Here is a 20,045-nt window from a genome sequence, read left to right on the forward strand (position 1 = left end):
TAAAAAAAGAGTCAGGCAGCTGTCTTTTCATCCTTTACAGTGCTAACAATAGCATGACAGCAGTGCTGGCTTCTGTGAAGAAAACCATGAAGGGGGCACAAGGGTTAAAAATCCCTCAACCCTCCTTATATGGGCCCAATCTGTATTGAAGCTTTGTTCAGATGCAATTTGTTTTTAAAAGACTGACAGAGATCTAAGATTTCCATTACCTTTATTTGAACCTGAGCCTTTAGTTTCTAGAATATGCTGTAGCTTAAAGAGACTGGAGCCAATATCTATACAGTATATAAATAAGGTGGATAAGAATCACAGGAGCAATAGAAAGTTGTGTGAGCACTGCTGCGCTTTAAGAGTTGAAATGCCCAAGTATTTTTTAACAAGATTTTGTAAGTTAGTTTTTAACCTTGGATTTCAAGCCAAAGTTAGCTGTGATTAATAATAACAACTAAGATTAGCACCAGTGAGGACATAATACAACACCATAGTCAACAATGACAAGAGATCCACAAGGGATGGGGAGTTTTGCTTTTGATCTCTTGTATATGTTTTCCAAGACACAAGGAATTGGATTCAAAATGCAGCTGGTGGGAGCAGAAGGCATCTCTGCTCACACCGTCAAGCAATTCCTGTAAATTTACAGCTTGATTTGCAACCCTATGCTAATAAATTCATGCTGTTCCCAAAGGTCTCCATGATCCTCAGAAACAGCTTTTGGGGAGGTGTTGGGAGGGTTGCACAAGAGGAATAAACTAGAAAGATCTACTCCAAGAGCACAGCTCCTGTAGCAGGAATTTGGAACAAGTGTCTCTTTAAAATACAATGTTCAAGAGCCGGGGGTGGGTGGGTGGGAATCAAGGTAGCCATTATTAACTAATAAACTCACTTAAATCTTTGCTTAAGTAGATCATTATTTCCTCATGGTCTCTCATAGAGTTATTATGTGGATTTTCTGACATAGGCCATTTCCACATGTCCTTAAAGGGACTGCTCACTCACTGAACACTGGTGGCTTTTCTCCTTCATCCTACATGCTTTCGCGGCAGCAGGTTGTTTGGCTTCCATTTTTTCGGTGCCTTTTCAGTGCCCAGGGAAGTGCAGGAAATTGTGTTCTCAGAAAAGGCGCCAAAAAAACAAAAGCCAAACAGCCTGCTGCCGCTTTGATATCAGAGGTGTGTGGAGTGAAGGAGAAAAGCTGCCAGCATTCAGTGAGTGGGCCGTCCCTTTAAGGACATGTGGAAACGACCAAAGTTTTTCCTCTCTTACTTGAAGTTTAATATGAGATGGGTCTATGAAAGAGTCTCTGGCATGTGTGTTCACTTCCAGCAAGAATGACTTGTGCATGGGAAGAAAACAGCTTTCTGTATGGAAACTGGCCTTCTGAGCAACATCTGGTACATGCGAAAAGATTCTCTGTGGGAGAAAACCTGAAGACTGACCCTATCTTGTCCATATACTGCCATATGGCTGGCACCATCAAAGCTGACAGCACCAATCAATGGGTTTGGGAAAGTAAGGACTGGATTTATGCTTTCTTCGCCCCCAAAGTAAAGATCCTTTCACATTGCCAGTTACAACATAGCAAGATCTCAGGGCCAAACCCAAGCTGTAATATTTACTGATTGAAGAGAGCCCTGTTGGGACAAATAAGCAGCACATCAAAGATGCAAGTGTTTCTTTATAAAGTTGAACTAATATACAAAAGGTCATCGAAAATTCATTGGCTCACTAACTGTTCTTTCTTGACCTTTTTACATAGGTTTTTATTCTTATAAGGTACTCAGAACATTTCCACAAAACATTTTTGCCCTTTCAAAACCCCTTAGCAAAGACTAAATGTATTGTTTTCCCTAATCCCCTTTAAAGGCCATACGATCAGCAGTCGCAGACATAAGGAAAACTTGTGCTTACCTACTCATCACAGTGTTCTAAGTTTTCTCAGCCTGTTTTATAACACGTAGCACACAGAACGAGGAGATTCACCCATGCTCTTCCATACAAGGTCCTGCACATTCACACAAGCAAGGTCTTTGATCTCCCCAATTTCTCTAAGCACTGAGCTTCTTCCCAATTTTCCCCATATGCACACTTCAGATCAGTAACATTACCTAACAGGCACGTGGAAAGGGCTAGGAATTTGCATTATGCATTATTACATCAGTCCACAACACTTAAATAAGGGAAACTATATTTATAAACAGAAGGATAGGAAAACTTCAAAAAAAAAAAAAAGGTAACTCAGTGAACACAAAAATAAATAAATACTTTTAACAATTTGACTAGCTCCACACTATTGATATTATGCTAAGTTGGATCTAAGACTTTAAATATTGCTTATGTAATGTTTTGCCATATAAAAAGAGTTTGTATTTTGTTTTTGGTGGTAAATGCAGGGGTTATTTTGTAGAAAAAGAGCTGCAGGAACTCATTAGCATAACTCATTAGCATAACTCATTAGCATTTGCCACGCCCCTTGACATCACCGGAAGTATGTTATTGGCATAACTGATTTGCATGTGCCACACCCCCTGACATCACCGGAAGTGTGTCGGAAGGCAACACCCACACAGACAACAAAGCCAGCAAAGCACAGATTTTTAAATAAAAATTAATGTTGCCAGTGCACTCTGTACATCTGGGGAGGGAGGACATACAGTAACATTCAAGAACATTGTGTTTCTATGCTTTTCTAGACAGATTAGAGCAGCTCCACACAGACAACAAAGCTAGCAAACCAGAGATTTTTTAATTAAAAATTCCAGTGCACACTGTACATCTGGGGAAGGGGGACATACAGTAACATTCAAGAAGAGTGTGTTTCTATGCATTTCAAGACAGATTACAGCAGCTCCACACAGACAACAAAGCCAGCAAAATACACCAGGGGTGGGGAGGGAAGATATACTCACTGCTTGCAGACCGGGAGGACAGGCTCCAGAGACTGCCACAGGCCACTGGCCACCACGACCAGCCTGCAGGCCCGGAGCACAGGCCGCAGCGGTGCCGGATGCCAATTCTGGAGACCGCCGTGGGCCGCGTACCGCCTCGACCGGCCTGCAGGCTGGGAGAACAAGCATTGCAGGCCGCAGTGGCACAGGCTGACGATGGGAGAGTGTTCCCCCACTTGGCAGTGGCCCGATCAGGGCATTTTGGCCCCAATCCAGGCCGAAATGGGCCCAAAATGGCCATTTGGGGCACATTTTGGCCTGGATAGGGCCCAAAATGGCCCAGATTGGGTTAATGCTGGGCGGGGGAAGGGTCTCCTGCCTGACACTGACCCAATCCTGGGGGTTTTGGCCCTGACTCAAGCCAAAACTGGCTCCAAACGGCCAGAAATGGCCATTTTAAGCTCGTTTTGGCCTGGATCAGGGCCAAAACATCCAGGACTGGGTCAGTGTTGGGCAGGGGAGGGTTCCCCTGCCTGGCACCGACCTGATCCTGGCTGTTTCTGCCCTGATCCCAGCCGTTTTGGCCCCGATCAGGGCCGAAACGGGCCTAAAATGACCATTTGGGGCCCGTTTCGGCCGGGATCGGGGCCAAAACGGCTGGGATCAGGTCGCTGCTGGGTAGGGGACGGTTTCCCCACCTGGCACCGACCCAATTTGGGCCATTTTGGCCCCGATCCAGGCCAGAATGGGCCCAAAATGGCCCCAAATGGTAGTTTTAGGCCCATTTTGGCCCGGATTGGGGCCGAAACATCCGGGACTGGGTCACTGCTGGGCGGGGAGGATTCCCCCAGCTGGCACTGACCTGATCCCGTCTGTTTCAGCCCCAATCCTGGCCGTTTCCGCCCAAATTGAGGCTGAAACACCCCAAAATGGCCTCAAGCAGGTGGGCAGGGCCACCTGACTGTTGGGGGAACTGCCGGAATGGTGTTCTGATGCATTCCCCCTCCAAATGAGCCCTGGGTAAATGTGTGATTTTTCAATATTTGTTACTATGGTTAAAATGTAGGCCTCTGATATAAGAAACAGTGGGGCTGAATGGGTGAGTGAAACATGCTGTGACTGAACAGTAGCTGTACACTAGAGGGTGCAGTGAGCTGCCATTTTAGCGAGGGCTGAGGGACAGTCTGTCTAGTTCAGTCAGGCAAACTGTGTGGAAGCCTGAGAGGCTGTGTCTGTGTGGTTGAGATGAGAGAATTGTTCTGAGAGTGTGGACAATTGGTCTTTGTGACTGGGTCTGTGAATAACAATTTAAGAATATGGCCATTTCCACATGTCCTTAAAGGGACAGCCCACTCACTGAAAGTTGGCAGCTTTTCTTCTTTACTCCACATGTGTCTGATTTCAAAATGGTAGCAGGCTGTTTGGCTTCTGTTTTTTCAGTGCCTTTTTGGGGACGCTGGAAAGCGCAGGAAATTGAGTTTTCAGAAAAGGCGCAGAAAAAATGGAAGCCAAACAGCCTGCTACCATTTTGAAATTGGAGATGTTTGGAGTGAAGGAGAAAAGCCACCAGCATTGGGTGAGTGGGTCGTCCCTCTAAAGATGTGGAAATGGCCTATATAACTATTTTGAAACCACCAAGCTTATGAACCTATTCTGAAACCAATACACTTATCAATACTCTGCAACCATCACACATATGTACTTATAAATAAATTCTATTTCTGGTTTAGCAAAATGCCTGTTTCATCTGGAATATAGGATCACTTTTACCTCATGGCCATTCCCATATGCTGACTGTTCTGTCATATAATCAGCTAGAACTAAGACTTCCTATAATACAAGAAAAACTGAAGAGATTTAACGCGAAAGCCTTTGCTAGCACCTTTTGAGGGAGTCAGGGAGGCAGCAATATATAGGTCAAACAAAGGGGGGAAATGCCACAGGTGGTGTTAGTGGTGTGATTCAAACCTCAAAAGGAACGTGCTCTCAAGGTAAAAAGCCTGGGTAAAGGAGAGAACACTTGAAGCTTGGGGGGAGTTCTCCTGAGGTAAAAGTTTATAATAATGTAAGATGGAATTATAGTAAAGATCCAAGGCAGGTTAAAAAAGAAATGCTACACTTCAACGTATCTTAATATTATGGTTAGCAGTTATAGCACCTTTAAATCATCAGAAGCCTTCGGTTTCAAACAGAATGGGAAGCAAAGAGGGGTCCAGCTTCTAGAACTCTGGTCCGTCCAATTTTTAAGAGGACAAACTAGCTTAGGACACTAGCCAATGTTAACAGACATAAACAGCAGGGACATAGTTTGACAGCTGTTCCTTTGAAGCTGAACTGTGGCTCCTTACAAGGTTATGACATCTAGATTTGCATCTGATGAAGTGGCTTCTACACCATGAAATCTTACGCTAGAACAATTTATTAGACTTTGAGGTACTCTTCACTAGTTTAGATTTGTAGAGTTTATTGTGTCAAAGGTAGGAGGTGGTATGTTAAGATGAAAGAAGGATAAGAATTTTGGCAAGGAGCAGTCTTTTATATTACACTACCACTCAGTAAGTTATTCCTAGAACAAAGGTGATGGAAAATCTATTGTTCTAGGATTGCTACTCAAACAGGCATGTTTACATTGTGCCGTATTTTCAACTATTGGCGGATTTTGTGGACCGGACTCTCCCACTGCAGTCCCCACAATTTGTTCTGGGGTGGGGGTCACCAACTTTCCCCCATTTTGACACATCTGGTGAAAGCTGTCTGGGAAACTTTTGCAGTTTTCTCTCTGTTTCTTTATTGTTGTGTACAAAACTGTTTGCATACATCCTATCTTCCGACTGATCAAAAACAACCACAGAAGCTGTAAAAATAAGGTCTAAGCACCTAAAACAGTGAATAGCTTTTCTGTCTCACACAGAAAGCATAGAAGACCAGAAAGCCTTGAAAGCTTTGGAATTAACTGATAAATGTACTTTTATATTTTGTTTTTTAAGTCCTTTATTTTCCCTTTCCAATTTCCTCCTTTTGTCTACTGTTGTGGTTAGAGATGTGAAGGCTTGGGGAGATCCCCCCATCCTCCCAAAGACTTCTGGGTAACATTTGGGGGCGAACATTTGAGGGGCGAAAACTCCTATGAAATATTTTCTGTTGTAGAATGACTAAAATGCTTCTTAAGGCAATGTTTTTCACACTCAGAATACATACCATGGAAAGTCTAAGGACTTTCAATTTTTCCAATGGCAAAATGGGAAATTTGGGGAGTATTGTATAAAACTTCCTATAAATTTTTTACTTTAGTGAGAAAAGGCTTGTCTTACAAATCATTTCATTCATTTCAAATGTTCAGCATAAAAAGTCTGAGGACTTTCGCAATTTTTCCAGTGGAAAAATTGGTAAATTTTAGGGAGCACTTTTAAAACAATTCTTATACTGTAGACATATACAAGAACTTATTGTTTAAATGCACAGAAGTTTGACAATACTTAATATGCTATAGTGTCTAATGATAATAAAGAGTTCAGTGTTTTCAATGTTAAACTAATAACATGTTGCCAGTTCTACCTATTGTGACTAAGAGAGAGTTTCTATCAAAATAATACATTTTATTTTATTTACTCCAGGTTTCATTTTTTTGCCTTCATCTTTAACTTTTTCCTCTCCTCAGATTGCAAAAATTAAAGGTATATGTGCAATGGTAGCAAAGGCTGAAACAGTTCTCAAGTACTGGGCATGCTTGCAATTTTTCTTATAGAAAATGAAGATATTTACACTTATAATTTCTATAAATATTTCTATAAATATTATATGCCAACAGGACAATTTTATATGCCAAGTTATAAATGATACAATCAAAGTAGTTTAGGCTTGACAGGAAAGCAAGTATTGCATATATTCAATTTCCCCCCAAATTTCTGTTTTTTAACTGAGGGTGGCAAGATGGGAAGTGCCCCCTCTGGGGCTTCAAAGTTTCCAAAAACTTAATCCCTAGTTTTGGATGCTTAAACTTTTAAAAATTAGATCCTGGGCCTGGATTTATTTATTTATTACTTCCTTTATACCCTGCCTTTCTCCCCAGTGGATACTCAAAGTGGCTTACATTATTTTCACAACAAGCCTGTGAGGTAGGTGAAGCTGAGAGTATGTGACTGGCATCTAACATGCTTCCATGGCAGAATAGTGAATCAAACCTACTCAATACTACTAAAATTTTGTTCAGTACAGTTCTATTTGGGTGATGAAATTTCAAAGCCGGCTGGACTGGATTCCCAGACCCCTACTTAAGGAGATGTTTGAGTTCCTTCAAGGTCATCGGAATTCAGGTCTTTTCCTATAAAGTTCCTATAAGGAACTAAATTTTTAAAGGTTACAGCTAATACTATGTGGATATATGAAGTCCCTTTAACACTAAACATGTAATAGATCACCAACAGTAACAAATATTGGTCTGTGGGCCCTTCCCTAAATGTTACTGCATAGGGGAGAGTCCGAATACCAGCTGCTGGTGGTAGTTTCTGTTCTGAAAGAACAGCTAAGTTCAAGCCCCTCACTACTGGGATGGGACAATGTCCATCTCACTAAACCTGCACTACTACTACTACTCTTCCTAAATTAAGAGGCCCACAATGCTGGTGGCAGCAGATTTCCCTGCCTGATGTAGCCCGTGGGTATTGGAGGCTGCTGAATGTGTGAATTGCCTTGCGTGCTGCTGTCACCAAATTAGGGAAAAGAACAAAGAGGCAGGGGGATATGAGTGGAGAAGAAACTCAGCCCAAAAAACCCCAACAGAGCAGTGCAAGAGGAGAAATGAGAATGTAATTGTGAAATGGAAAAAAGAGATGAACAGAAGACCAAGTCTTCACGAATCCACTTGTTGGGGCACATACCTCTGAGCCCTTCTCACTACCAAATAAAGAATTAACTTTACGCTTGCCAGTTCCAAAGCCTAGCTCAACATGACACACATCTCCATTCATCTCCTAATTCTTTGATGCACAGAGATGGTTGGGAGGAGGAGAAGGGTCAGTAGTGACCACAAAACACGTTTTGACTACTAAGTCTAGCCCAAATTGGTGGACCTCTGAAACAGAGATGTAGATAAAACTGTAGTGTTATTGAAAGAATGGAAAGTGGCATGGAGTATGAACAGGAATTAAGTGAGGGACCTTTTGGCAGGGAATAGAAAAAGTTACCTAGACGGTGAAAACTAATTATTATAACTTAAATCCATTAGATAACGTTTCTATAAATGTGGCCTAACAAATTATATAGCAATGAAATTAAAAAGGTGTGCTGTCACTTACACACTGACATTCTGAATTTTAAAAGGACGGACAATATTTAACCAGTCAATTTGCCAGCATGCTACCCTTAAACAATATGCTTTGCCAACAAATCCAAACCTTGCAAAACTGAAAGAAAACATTTGGAATGCTTTCAACAACACTGCACTTATCCAGCTTTATTTAAGTTCTATTGGAAGCACATTTATTTCAGTAAAATACTGGTATTGTAAAGGGTGTTTATCTCATTCCAGATAAACTTATGGACAGAAAAGTAATTAAACAACTATTATCCTATAACACACTGGAACCGCACAGACTGTGTTCTCTTATTGCAAGGATACACCAGAAGTATAATTTTGGATAAAAAGATTGTACCTTATCTCATAGGCTTATAGCTTCTGATAGCATTTACAAAGTAGTTATCCTGTGCTGTCACAGTCTCCAAACAGTAAACAATAACAACTCCCAAAGTGCAAGGCTCGGGGTGGTGACATCAGAAAGCAATTCTAATCTTAGCTACTGACACTGGATAAAGCTATAACACTGTATTTCAGTGATTTTTTTAAAAAGAATGTAGTATAAGACAGCAATAATGCATCTGTTTCAGAAGAAGTTAAACTTTAAGAAACGGGGGGAGGGACTAAGCTCCCTCTTAATACTTTGCAGTAGCAGAAATGACTGTGTCCTCACAATCATAACAGTAGGATGCTGTTGCAGTGGATATACCAGAGATAATCTGGGTAAACCAGCATTTGAACCATATGATTAGATGTCCAATTGAAGCCAAAACTATAGTTAAACATTTGTGAGAAGTAAATAGTTGGTAAGATATTACAGAGAAGTTTCCAGATATGCTTATACACTTACTATTTTTTTCTTTTGGGACTTCAGATCTTCTAAAGCTTCATCTAGAAGTGAGAATTTAAATAAACATTTTAGTATTTACAAAATAACAATAACATTACATTAACAGACAAACTTTCACACTTGGAATTTGGATATTAGATTTTGTTTCCTATTTGTTGGCCAAACTTCTAGAAGAACATTAGCAAGTCTCTCTTTTGGCTTGCTTAATGGAGGAGTAATCATATCATCATTAAAAGTGAGCTTAAAATTTTTACTGCAAATAAATGCACTTTGCTTTACATTTTTATGCAACACCTGATTAGTCAGGCTTCTATCAGAACTGAAACTGTTTTGCCTAATCATAAAACAAGTACAATGAAAAACACAAATGGATGTGAAGTTGATACAGACTGCTTCCTTTTTAAAAAGTGCTCAGCAGAAATTTAGATAAGACAAGCTTTAAAAATCAATCCCAACTTTAACATGTTATCATAGACTCAACCTTGTAATGCTTCCAGGTTAATACCATTTTGCTGAAGAAGCTATTGCTAGTCTAAAAGTAATTTCCACAGATATGAAAATGAAGGGACAGTATTATAGTCTATATAAAAATGCCATATAAGCTTTGCTTAGCCTCTCAGAAAAAGAAAGAACAATCAAATTTTAATGCATGTGGGATTTTAATGGAAGTCGATATAAACAGTTTAGAAAAATCAATCTATAAGCCTCTATCAAATAAGTTATAATTGTATTGCAAATCCTTTGCACCAGGGCCTGCAACGACACCAGCACACAGCCGATGTTAAATAGATGTTGTACAGGAATAGTGAAGGCTTTATGATGTTAGATTAGAGGCGGACATGAACCAAAATACGAACCAAAATTCATCACAATCCGGCTGGTTCATGGATCGCGAACTGGCGGTTTGTTAGAGCCCAGAGCCCATTTCTGATGAACCACCACAAACTTTAGGCTGCTTCATTTGGTTTGTTGTTTGGTTCTTCACAGCAGACAGCCTGGCACCAGTCAATCAGTTTCCTAGGCAACGGGCAGATGGGCTTTCTACAGCCCCAGGAGTGACCTTCTGCTGCCCCAGAAGTGACGTTTTCACGAACCGATCAATCAGTTTCCTAGGCAACAGGGGGAATGGGCTTTCTGCAACCCCGGAAGTGACTTTCCGCTGCCCCTGAAGGGACATTTTCACAAACCAAATGAACCAGTTCATGAACTGGGGCAAGTTCGTGAAAGTTTATGGTTTGTGAAACGTGACAAACATGAACTGCATGGTTCGTTTTTTTCCTGGTTCATGCCCACCTCTAGATCTCAGATAGAATGACATGCGTAAAGACAGTACTGACCTTAGCAGATTCCCACAAACACAGATTATTGCAAGGACTTTTTTAAAAAAGGCCAACCCCCGTGTGTATCATGTTACACTCCTTGGAGGATGGACAAGATATAAATGAACAATTACTTCACACTGCTAAAAAGTGTGCAAGTGTCTATGACTGCACATGTGTCGAAGCCTTAACAGATTTAAGCCATAAACTACTGGCATAAGCCAGTAACTACTGGTTGCTTAAGCAGTAACTCCCAATCCCAGTAACTACTGGCATAAGCCAGTAACTACTGGTTGCTTAAGCAGTAACTCCCAATCACGGTTTCTGCTCTTTCCAAGGCAGCTATGCTCCTCCTCTGAATAGATTCTCCTCCAGAAACACACACACACACAAACAGCCAACAAGGATCTCATCTGCTCTCTCCCTCAAATTGTCCTGCCGTTGAGCAAGGAATAGAGGGAAAGGTGTATTGCTGCCCAAATTAATTCTCAATATGTTATTGCATTATTTTACAATATTTCAATCCAATGGAAAACTTTATCTTATATAGGGAATTCCTGCCTTTTATCAATGGGATTGAGCTCAGGATATTCACAAAACCCTTATGGTTACCCCAGACCTTGAAGCCATCCTACAAGGATAATAAAATTCTGTAGCATAAAACATCTTAATGCTTTTAAACAGAAGTGAGCAACAGCAATAAATAATCCATTTTAAAAATCACACACAAGTAAATAAATATCCAGGCTCTGTTTATGTATATAAAGAGGCAGAGGTGAAATATCATTAAGCAGGCAACTGAAATAAAAGAACTATAATGCATCTCTCTTTCACATACAAAGTTTTTCAAGCTTCTAGAGGAGTCAAATTTATCACCCATTCATGCTCTGGATAGGTAAAGGGTAGGCTGTGAAAAATTTTGAGTGACTATCCAGCCATGGATAAACTATCCAGACCAGACTATAGATAAAACCATAAACCCCACACTTTCAACAAAACTAAAGGGCAGGGGGAAGAGAAAATTAGAAAATTCCCTGGTGAAAGCATACAATTCTATAAATGTCTCTTTTCTGAAGAGTAGTTTAAATGTATGTATGTTGTGGCAGAATTCTGTGAAGCATGCCCTCTCACAGATACCCACCCATCCCCGCTCTTGGCTCTCCTTGGCCACCAGCCTTCCCCTCTGTATCAGCGCCTCAGCATGGGACACTGAATTGGCCAAGTGCCAAGGGGTCCTTTTAAAAATAAAACACACAATATCTTTTCCTTTTCCCTTTGGATACTCTTGGGCAGGTTTACCTCCACCAGAGGAAATCTGAGGACCCTAGGGTCAGTAGTACCTATTCCAACCTTGCCTCCTCTTTCTTTCGGGCTGCCTCTGGACATCAGGTGGTATGCAAGTGAGTAAAAGAAAGGACTTCAGCATCCCCACACACACACACACACACACACACAAAATTAAGGCAAGTAAAAGAAAAGGTCCTTGCTGGCTAATCTTTACATACTAAAGCTAACATTCCTCCTCCTGGGGCCTTTGACACTGCCCATCTGTCCCATGACAAGGAGTTGTAGATGCCTGCCTCCCAACAGCTAGTTCTATCAGCTGCTCTTTTTTGAAGACTGGTTTAAACTTAGGCATGCTGGGGGTCTTATCTTGAAGTTCTGTGAAACCTTGACACAGAGCTACACCCCAGACTGCCCCAATCATCTATCTGGGAGTTCCTGGCCTGGGCACATCGAAGCCTGGGGTACAAGTTAAAAATTTCCTTCCAAGATCACTTTTGATGAATCACTACAAAACTGTAGATTAAAGGAGGTTTATGCACTGTACCAAAAGCATCCTGAGTGCAACCTGGCAGCTGAGTACAAAGGGTAAGGGGGGCTGGGATAACTTCTCAGGGAAACTGCCTGTCTGTCCCAAAAGCAAAATTTGGCCTGTGGATTCTGCTGCTTCCCAGAACATCCATCAGAATACAAATGTCATCTCCTTCCCAGAATACAGTCTGGGAACCCTTTGTTATTCTAAAAGCAAATTTCTCCTTTACAGTGTTTTATCAAACTAATCTTAGGATCACACTCAAAAGAAAACTGAAAAGGAATTAATACTATCCCACTATCATATGGATGAATTACAGTGTTGATTACACTGTTGATTACAATTAGCCTCTGTTTTTCAAATTTCAACCAATGTTCCTTAACACTGCTCTGAGTGGGGCATTACTTAGTCTAGATGTATACAAGTACAGTTATTATTATTCAATTTAAGCTTAACACTCATTTGCTAGATCCAAAGTACCAGCAGAAGGTGTTTGCCTTCCTCTCCTTCTCCCAGCAACGCCAGAGACACTGAAAAGCCATTGTAGGAAGTCTAGGACCTCCACAGGGCTTGCAATAAGGAGGGCAGCTGGGCAAACTCACCCCATCTTCTTTTTCTATCAACAGCATGTCTTGTAATTAGAAAAACACTGAGGGGTAGAACAGAAAGATGGAGATGATTTTGCCCAGTTCCCCACTCTACACTGCAGCCCTCTGGGTCATGTGACTTTATGTCCATGTGGGTCCCAGAACATTCAATACCAGTTTTCCAGAGATCTCAGGGAATTACTAGGAGAAGGAAGTAGGCTGGAAAGATGAACATTCTTACTTTCATGCTTTCTTGGATACAACACTTAATCTTTCCAATCCTTCAGTATTTGTTGCCCACAATTAACCTAGGTTTTAATAAAAGTTTTTAGCATAAACATGTTCCAGCATTTCCTAGTACTTAAAATCTACATGCTTTTCTCAAAGAACTCTCCAAAGCCAAACATTACCGAAGAAACACAAACGTAAATTCATTTGGCACAAAGTTTCCTCTCTCGATTTCGATTGTCAAATCTTAAACTGCCATACTGAGGCAAGCAAAGTAGCCAAACTATCACACATATGCCAAGTTTATCAGATCTTGTGGGCACATAATGTAGTTAACAAAGGAAGGGAGCTCAGGATAACAACCAGGGAACTAAGAAGTACATTTTAAGAGGCAAGATTCAGTTTGAGGGTTTTCAGTTGCCAACCCCTACTTCATATTTCCCTTATGCATATTATACTAATGCGTATTTCCTCTATTCTGGAAATATTTTGAAGTATAATACAAGCAAACATCTAAATCATTGAGTACTTATCAAAATATAAATGGCTGTAATTATACCTTGCTTTGCTATGTTGTCTTATGTAATCAAATATCTTTTATCTTATTGTCACTTTAGTATCTGGCATTAAGACACATTTATGTACAATTAATCCATTCATCTTTCCAAGATATGTTTATTTTCCATTTTGTAGCTGAGGATAAATCTGAAAAGGTCTCCTGAAGTGTTAAAGCAAACAAATCTTACCCACAAGACTATCTTCAATGTCTGACAGAAGGCTACTCTACACAATGTAATATGAGTGCAGTCTATTGCTCGGGCTCACAAGAACTACAAAAACAATACAGAAAAATATACTTACTGTTTCTTTCTGTTCTTTTAGAAAAGAAGAAAATGAGGAGAGTTCTTGTAGACCAGACTCTGGAGGGAAAAATGTTCCAATATTAAAGTTCAGACAAGTGAAAATTGAAGAGCAGTGCAATTCTTCGCAACGGATGAAATCAACATCCTTTCCTGTATCTAATAGTAAAAAAGCTAGCCTTCACATGTATGATGTAAGTTGCAAACTAGAGTCGTCACACAGATGTAGCATGGGACCTCCCAGATATACAGAAAAACAAGTATGTGACCATTATCCAAAAGGTTAAAAAGTCTGCAAAAAAAAAAGGCTGACAAGGACTGCATATGCTTCACATGGAATGCCATGTGCAGAAGAGCTGAACATCAGTAAAAGGAAGGGAAGGGGAACTCAGCTTTTTAAAGAATTTGAGACCTTGTAGAATCCTGCAGGAGGGGATCAGGGGTGGCTCCAAATTATCCCCCCCCTCCTGCAATTCCTCGTGCCCCTCAGCTCGTAGATCCTACTCGGAAACTTCAGTATGACTATCACTCTCAAAAAGCAACTAGTGCCAAAAGTCCAGCTTCACAGATACCTCATCTCCGCATCTCCTTTAATACTTACTGGATATGTTCATTATATGGACTGTCAAGCTTGTTTTGAGGAAAGAACATTCCGATTGCAAACTACAGCCAACGTACTCTGGAAAAGTCCTACTAAGGGCAAAGTAAATACACTGTGAATTGAAATCCATTAGCCAATCACCTAGATCAGCTCCCTGCCTGGATATTGTATGGTATTCACCCAATTTAGAATAAAGATTCTTTGCCTTAAAGGATGGACTACACTGTATTCTTACTGCTCCTTCCCTGCCATCTTCACCTACAGTACTGTGTACCACTGCTGTAGACTTCAGTGCTCCCAGGCTCCCTGGGTCCATTCTCAATGCAAACATCCTCCCAAAGACAGGAAAGCACAAATAAGGATTCTCCCTGCTAGTCCAACTGCTTGCATCAGGCTCTGGGCTCCTGAATTTTGGCAGAAAACAATATCTCCTAGTGGGTGCATCTCCCCCAGAGCCAGAGGTCAGTATACCTCTTCCTGGCAACTGTCCTCATTTGCCCTGCACATGTGGGCCCTGAGAGGGTGGCAAGGAGAGGAAGAGAGCACAAATTAAGTGCATACATGGATCCTAGTGGCAGCATCAGAGATTGTTTGGTGTATTTATAATATTCCCTACTTTATCTCCTTAGATGCAAGGGCTTGAGGATAATCTGTGCCTTTTATAAGCATAGAAGATACCTGTACAGTACTGTCTAAAATCTTTAAATAAATTCTACAACTGTCCTAAGCAGCTTGTTACAATACTGAACTGCTCTTAGAATTGAGAAATTGTTAATAGACTAGATGCTTTTGAAGGTCCTTTGAATGAGGAGGGAGAAGAATTCTGAGCAAAATTCCTCTTAGAGTCAGCACACTTGTCTCCTTCTATATTTTTCTACCCAGTTTGACTTCTAATCACTTTGTTTTTCAACTTGTCAAGACCACTTTTGAACTGTGATGCCCAAAACTGAGCACTGTGCCTTGAACGAGGCCTTAGCAATGCTGGGGAGAAAACCAGTATACCTCCCTGAGTTTTGGAAAGAATGGCCCTGTTGAAAGAACTCCAGATTTATGTGACACAGCTAGAGGCCAAAACATTTCAGTCCATTACTTTTGCTCTTCAATTCTTGGTACATCATATGATTACCACAGGAAACACAGATACAAGTTTTCAGCATGCACACTATTTTCTGTGCACAAAGGACTATTGATGCAGTACGCTAAGTTTGTTACAAATTTCTTCTTGATGAAACAAATGATGGACCATTTCATGCTGAATAAGACTTCAGCCCACATTTACACTACTGTCGATTTGGCTATATAAGAACTTCAAAATGGCAACAATGATTTCTTTAACCTTTATAAAAAACACAGTTGCAACTCTTTTAAATCTATGTGAACTGCCTTGAGAATTTTTACTTAAGAGGCAGTTTATAAATATTGTAAATAAAAAAATCTAATTTCTAGCAGGCTGTTCTAGAAAACAGCTGTTCTAGAAAATCTGAACCAGAAAAAATGTCAGTGTTTTAAGTTGATTGAGATCTGAATTAGCACATGGAGCTGACTTATAAGTAGAAAACAAAACTAATATATCCATGTTAATTTTTATACAAGTTTCTCAAAAGTTTCCCATTAATCAAAAGTAACTGATCTATGTGACAAGAAAAAAAATACTGATACTGAGATAAATATTTTGTGCACCTTGTGAGTTTATACATGCATGCTTTCTAAGGATACTCACTGAAAAAAAGTTAACTCCAAATGACCAGTTTGACTAGTGTTACTGCCATTCATCATTATTAATTTTCTGAAACAATGCTTGTTTTTCAGTGGAAATTTTCGGCCCCATTTCTTTGCTAATATGCCAAAATAGTGTTTTGATTTGTCCCTAACACACAATACAAATTGACCAACACAAAATTTTTAGTTTGACCAAAACAAAAAACTCACAACCTTTCAAGCAGTTTTGTTCTATGAAAAGCCGCACATCTTTTGCTCATACGTGACACACATGAAGGAGAAAGTTTAAGAATTTACTTTAGTGACCTACTGTGTGTTAAAAAGTATGAATCCTTCTAGCGGTTATGTATTTTATAGGCTTTTTACAATGTGATCAGGTAAGTATTGAAGTCCAGCAGTGTATAACACACTAAAGTACAGGCTGTTCTTTCAAAAATTTAATGATATTGGAAAAAGTGGGAGAGATGACAACATGGTATAGCCCAATCTCACAGATCTGAGAAGATAAATAGGGGCAGTGCTTGGATGGATGACCACCAAGGAAGATTCTACAGAGGAAGGCAATAGCAAATCACCTCTGCTTCTTACTTGCCTTGAAAGCCCCTTGCTAGGGTTGCCGTAAGTTGATTGTGACTTGACAGCATGTACACACACATTTGAAAAAGTCCTTGAATAACTAATTAGTCAAATAGTTTAGATTTTAAAAAGCAAAGCCATCTAACATGACTTTATTTTCTTAAATACACAAACATCAGTTTAAACACATGAATCCTGTAAAGTAATGGCAAACCACCTCTGTTAGTCTCTTGCCATGAAAATCCCACCAGGGGTCGCCATATGTCAGCTATGACTTGAGTGTACTCTCCACCATCACATCCTGTAAGGCAATCTACATATTCCTGGAAGCCAGTCCCACTCTTTCAGCATCAGTAATGCAATCAGACCTTTGGAAATTAATCCAAAGCAACAATGTTATACTGAACAACTGCAGACTGGGAAAGACAGACATCATTTACTTTATTTAAGGCTAAAGAATCTCTAGAATGAGTAGTTAATGGCACCAGATGTTCAGTGCAAAGACAAATCACTCTCAAACCAGTCTCCCCCAGCTGCAGTCATCAGGTCCAGTCAAGTCCAGGTCTATTTTGCTTGCAAAATGCCACCTACAGCCACCTAGAAAGCCACCCCCCCCCCAGTGTTCCCCATAGGGAACAATGGAGACTTGTTTGAGAGTGATTTTTTTCTCTTTGGGGGGAGGGGGAATTTTTCTTAGTGTAATTCTCTAGTATGAAGTTTTTCCCCTTGCATCAGTTTGGTTACTGGGTAGGGGGGTCTTCAGTTTACTTCTAGTTGCAAGATTATCCCTTGCTTCATATGGTTTTGTGTATTTTAAATTACATTTTCTTAGTGTGATTCTCTGATGTGAAGGTTGGTCCTCATAACATGGCCCCCGAAGTCCAATCTTTCTGAAACTTGGTGGTTGTGAGAGGAGGGTTAGGAGAGGGTTCCCTGCTAATTTGGTGCATTTTGCTTGTAAAATGCCACCCCCAGCCACCTACAAAATCCCACTACCAGCGGAAGCACGGTTTCCTCTTGGCATTCCTTAGGAACAGCAAAGACTGCTTCTGCACTATCCAAAGCTTAATGAAGTATTCCAAAATGCTTCAGTAAGCTTTGCTTCGACATTCCCAAATCACTTAAGCAATGCTGAGGCTGATTTGGAAAAGCCAAAACATCCTGAATCGGGCCTGATATAGGTTAAAAACCCAGATCTGTAACCCAAAGTGCACATCCCTACTACCAATACATTTTTATCAATGCATCTTTATGAAAGGGGTCAGAAATAATTGTGTAGTTTCCTATATAGTTTAGTGTAGTGGTTAAGAGTGCTGGACTCTAATCTGGAGAGCTGGGTTTGAGTCCCCACTACTCCACTTGAAGCCAGCTGGGTGACCTTGGGCTAGTCACAGTTCTCTGGAGCTCTCTCAGCCCCACCCACCTCACAGGGTGTTTTGTTGTGAGGATAATAATGGCATACTTTGTAAACCACTCTGAGTGGGCATTAAGTTGTCCTGAAGGGCAGTATATAAATTGAATGTTGTTATTATAGTATTATTATTATACTTGATAGATGCAGAGGAGTTAGCCGTGTTAGTCTGTGGTAGCAAAATCAAAAAGAGTCCAGTAGCACCTTTAAGACTAACCAATTTTATTGTAGCATAAGCTTTCGAGAATCAAGTTCTCTTCGTCAGATGCCTGATACAGATACTGGCCAAATACAGAAGAGCAGGAGAGAGAAGAGAGGCGGCAATTAGGGGGGGAGGGGGAGGGAGCAATCAAAACATTCCTTTGCTAGTATATGTAAACATCTCCTTTTGGTGTGTGTATCAGTTGGCTTCAAAGGAGTTTGCCCTGTTAGTTTGTAGCAGCCAAACAGCTAGACCATCCAATTCCAATGTAGTATGGGCCTTCGACAACCACAGCTCTCCCTGCCAGATGCATCTGACAAAGAGATCTGTGGTTCCCGAAAGCCCACACCAGGTGCCACTGAGCTCCCCCAGACCCCACCTCTGTAAAGGAAATCTGTTACCTGTGGTAATGTGATAACCATTCATAGTCCCTATTCAGTCCCAGCTTGACAGAGTCAAATTTGCATATGAATTCCAGTTCAGCAGCCTCCCGTTGGATTTTGTTTTTGAAAGGTTTCTGTTGAACTACAGTGACCTTTAAGTCTTTGATGGAATCTACCAGGACATTCCATCAAAGACTTAAAGGTCATTGTAGTTCAACAGAAACCTTTCAAAAACAAAATCCAACGGGAGGCTGCTGAACTGGAATTCATATGCAAATTTGACTCTGTCAAGCTGGGACTGAATAGGGACTATGAATGGTTATCACATTACCACAGGTAACAGATTTCCTTTACAGAGGTGGGGTCTGGGGGAGCTCAGTGGCACCTGGTGTGGGCTTTCGGGAACCACAGATCTCTTTGTCAGATGCATCTGGCAGGGAGAGCTGTGGTTGTCGAAGGCCCATACTACATTGGAATTGGATGGTCTAGCTGTTTGGCTGCTACAAACTAACAGGGCAAACTCCTTTGAAGCCAACTGATACACACACCAAAAGGAGATGTTTACATATACTAGCAAAGGAATGTTTTGATTGCTCCCTCCCCCTCCCCCCCTAATTGCCGCCTCTCTTCTCTCTCCTGCTCTTCTGTATTTGGCCAGTATCTGTATCAGGCATCTGACGAAGAGAACTTGATTCTCGAAAGCTTATGCTACAATAAATTTGGTTAGTCTTAAAGGTGCTACTGGACTCTTTTTGATTATACTTGATAGAGAACAGTATCTAAAATCTCCTTCAAATCTGACCTTAGCAAAGCTGTATAAAAACTAGATCTAGAATTTCTATTTTGTTAAAGCCAAGATTAAGCTAACCTACGGGCACAAACTCAAAACATGTCTGATAATACGTATCAGTACATAACACCAGCAAAGAACATGATATAACCATACTGAAGACTTATCAACAGGATCTTAAACCCCATTAAAAGCATAAGGTGGCAGACCTTCTCTAGCACCTAAATATAAGTAGTGATGTATTTCAACGTTTGTGAATGATCACAAAAGGTCCCCTCCTAGGCAGCAATGCATCTCATATATAAAGGTGGGGGTACAGAGAGAAGGGCCTCAAAGATGACAACTGATGGGAAAATTCACATGGATATCCTTTAGATATCCAAGTTATTTAGGGTTTTAAAGCTTAAAACTAGCACTTCAAATTGGCATGTACAGTTATCCTTTTGTTGACCAGCCTGAACTGCAAAAGGCTTGCTACAGACAATAAGTTTTCAAACAGCTATGCAAATCTTTGTCTGGCTCTTC

The 20,045-nt window shown here is 40.6% G+C and overlaps 1 protein-coding gene across 2 annotated transcripts in view; it reads right to left on the bottom strand.

Annotated features, from left to right (window-relative positions):
* LNPK (lunapark, ER junction formation factor) overlaps positions 1 to 20,045 on the bottom strand; it is a 60,263-nt gene that overhangs the window by 25,276 nt on the left and 14,942 nt on the right. For both annotated transcript variants that reach the window (XM_054972506.1, XM_054972505.1), the window contains exons 5-6: positions 13,840 to 13,898; positions 9,029 to 9,069 (exon numbers count right to left, since the gene is read on the bottom strand). In XM_054972506.1, coding sequence (XP_054828481.1) covers positions 9,029 to 9,069; positions 13,840 to 13,898 — 100 coding nt within the window. The remainder of the gene's footprint in view (positions 1 to 9,028; positions 9,070 to 13,839; positions 13,899 to 20,045) is intronic.

This window comes from Eublepharis macularius, chromosome 2, assembly GCF_028583425.1.
Source record: "Eublepharis macularius isolate TG4126 chromosome 2, MPM_Emac_v1.0, whole genome shotgun sequence".
NCBI classification, from domain to species: Eukaryota; Metazoa; Chordata; class Lepidosauria; order Squamata; family Eublepharidae; genus Eublepharis; species Eublepharis macularius.